General features: G+C 50.2%; 1 protein-coding gene across 1 annotated transcript in view; it reads right to left on the bottom strand.

Annotated features, from left to right (window-relative positions):
* Positions 1 to 210: 210 nt before the first annotated feature.
* The window catches only part of LOC122264220 (cartilage oligomeric matrix protein), a 17,927-nt gene continuing 17,524 nt past the window's right edge, over positions 211 to 613 (bottom strand). Inside the window, exon 14 of the mRNA XM_086536997.1 lies at positions 211 to 379. Within this exon, the coding sequence (XP_086393123.1) occupies positions 336 to 379 (44 nt within the window). The 3' untranslated portion in view covers positions 211 to 335. The remainder of the gene's footprint in view (positions 380 to 613) is intronic.

Raw genomic sequence — 613 nt, 5'->3', positions numbered from 1 at the left:
GTCAGTTGTCTAGCCGTCAGTGGCCCTGTCGAAAATAATCTTTTCATCTGCAGTTTCATCGTCAGAAGGCGAGGGGGAGGGGGGAAGCAGGGGAAGGAGGGGAGATGGGGTAGGGGGTAGGAGGAAAGGGGGTAGGAGGAAAGGGGGTAGGGGGAAAGGGTGAAGATGGGAAGGGGGAAGAAAGGGAGGGAAGGGGGAAGGGGGCTGATAGGAAGGGGGAAGGGGGCTGATGGGAAGGGGGAAGGGGGATGATGGGAAGATGGAAGGGGGAAGGGAGAAGGGGGTCCTTGTGCCTCAATCGCGAGTGATCCCGCGAGAGGTTGACCCTTGCCCCTTCAGCTGCTGTGCAAGTCGTCGAGCATGGCTTTCGGGAGGTTATCTGCGGGAGACGAGAGTTACGGGGCTAATTACTATTTTCAAGAACACATCTGAATCTATATTCGAATCTATATTCGTTTCGTCATTATCATTACCGACAAAAAGTACGCAGTATCTTTTCACATGATAATAATGATAATAAAACAAAATAAAACAAAACTAAAAAACAACAACAACACATATTTGTTTATCCCTCAGCCAAGCCTCCGTAAACCAACATCCAAACCCCCCACCA

This window comes from Penaeus japonicus, unplaced genomic scaffold (assembly GCF_977035675.1).
Source record: "Penaeus japonicus unplaced genomic scaffold, GWHDUDI00000001_assembly GWHDUDI00000005, whole genome shotgun sequence".
Lineage (NCBI taxonomy): Eukaryota > Metazoa > Arthropoda > Malacostraca > Decapoda > Penaeidae > Penaeus > Penaeus japonicus.
Note: the sequence above shows the minus strand (reverse complement) of the source record. Positions and strands in the feature narration are given on the sequence as shown.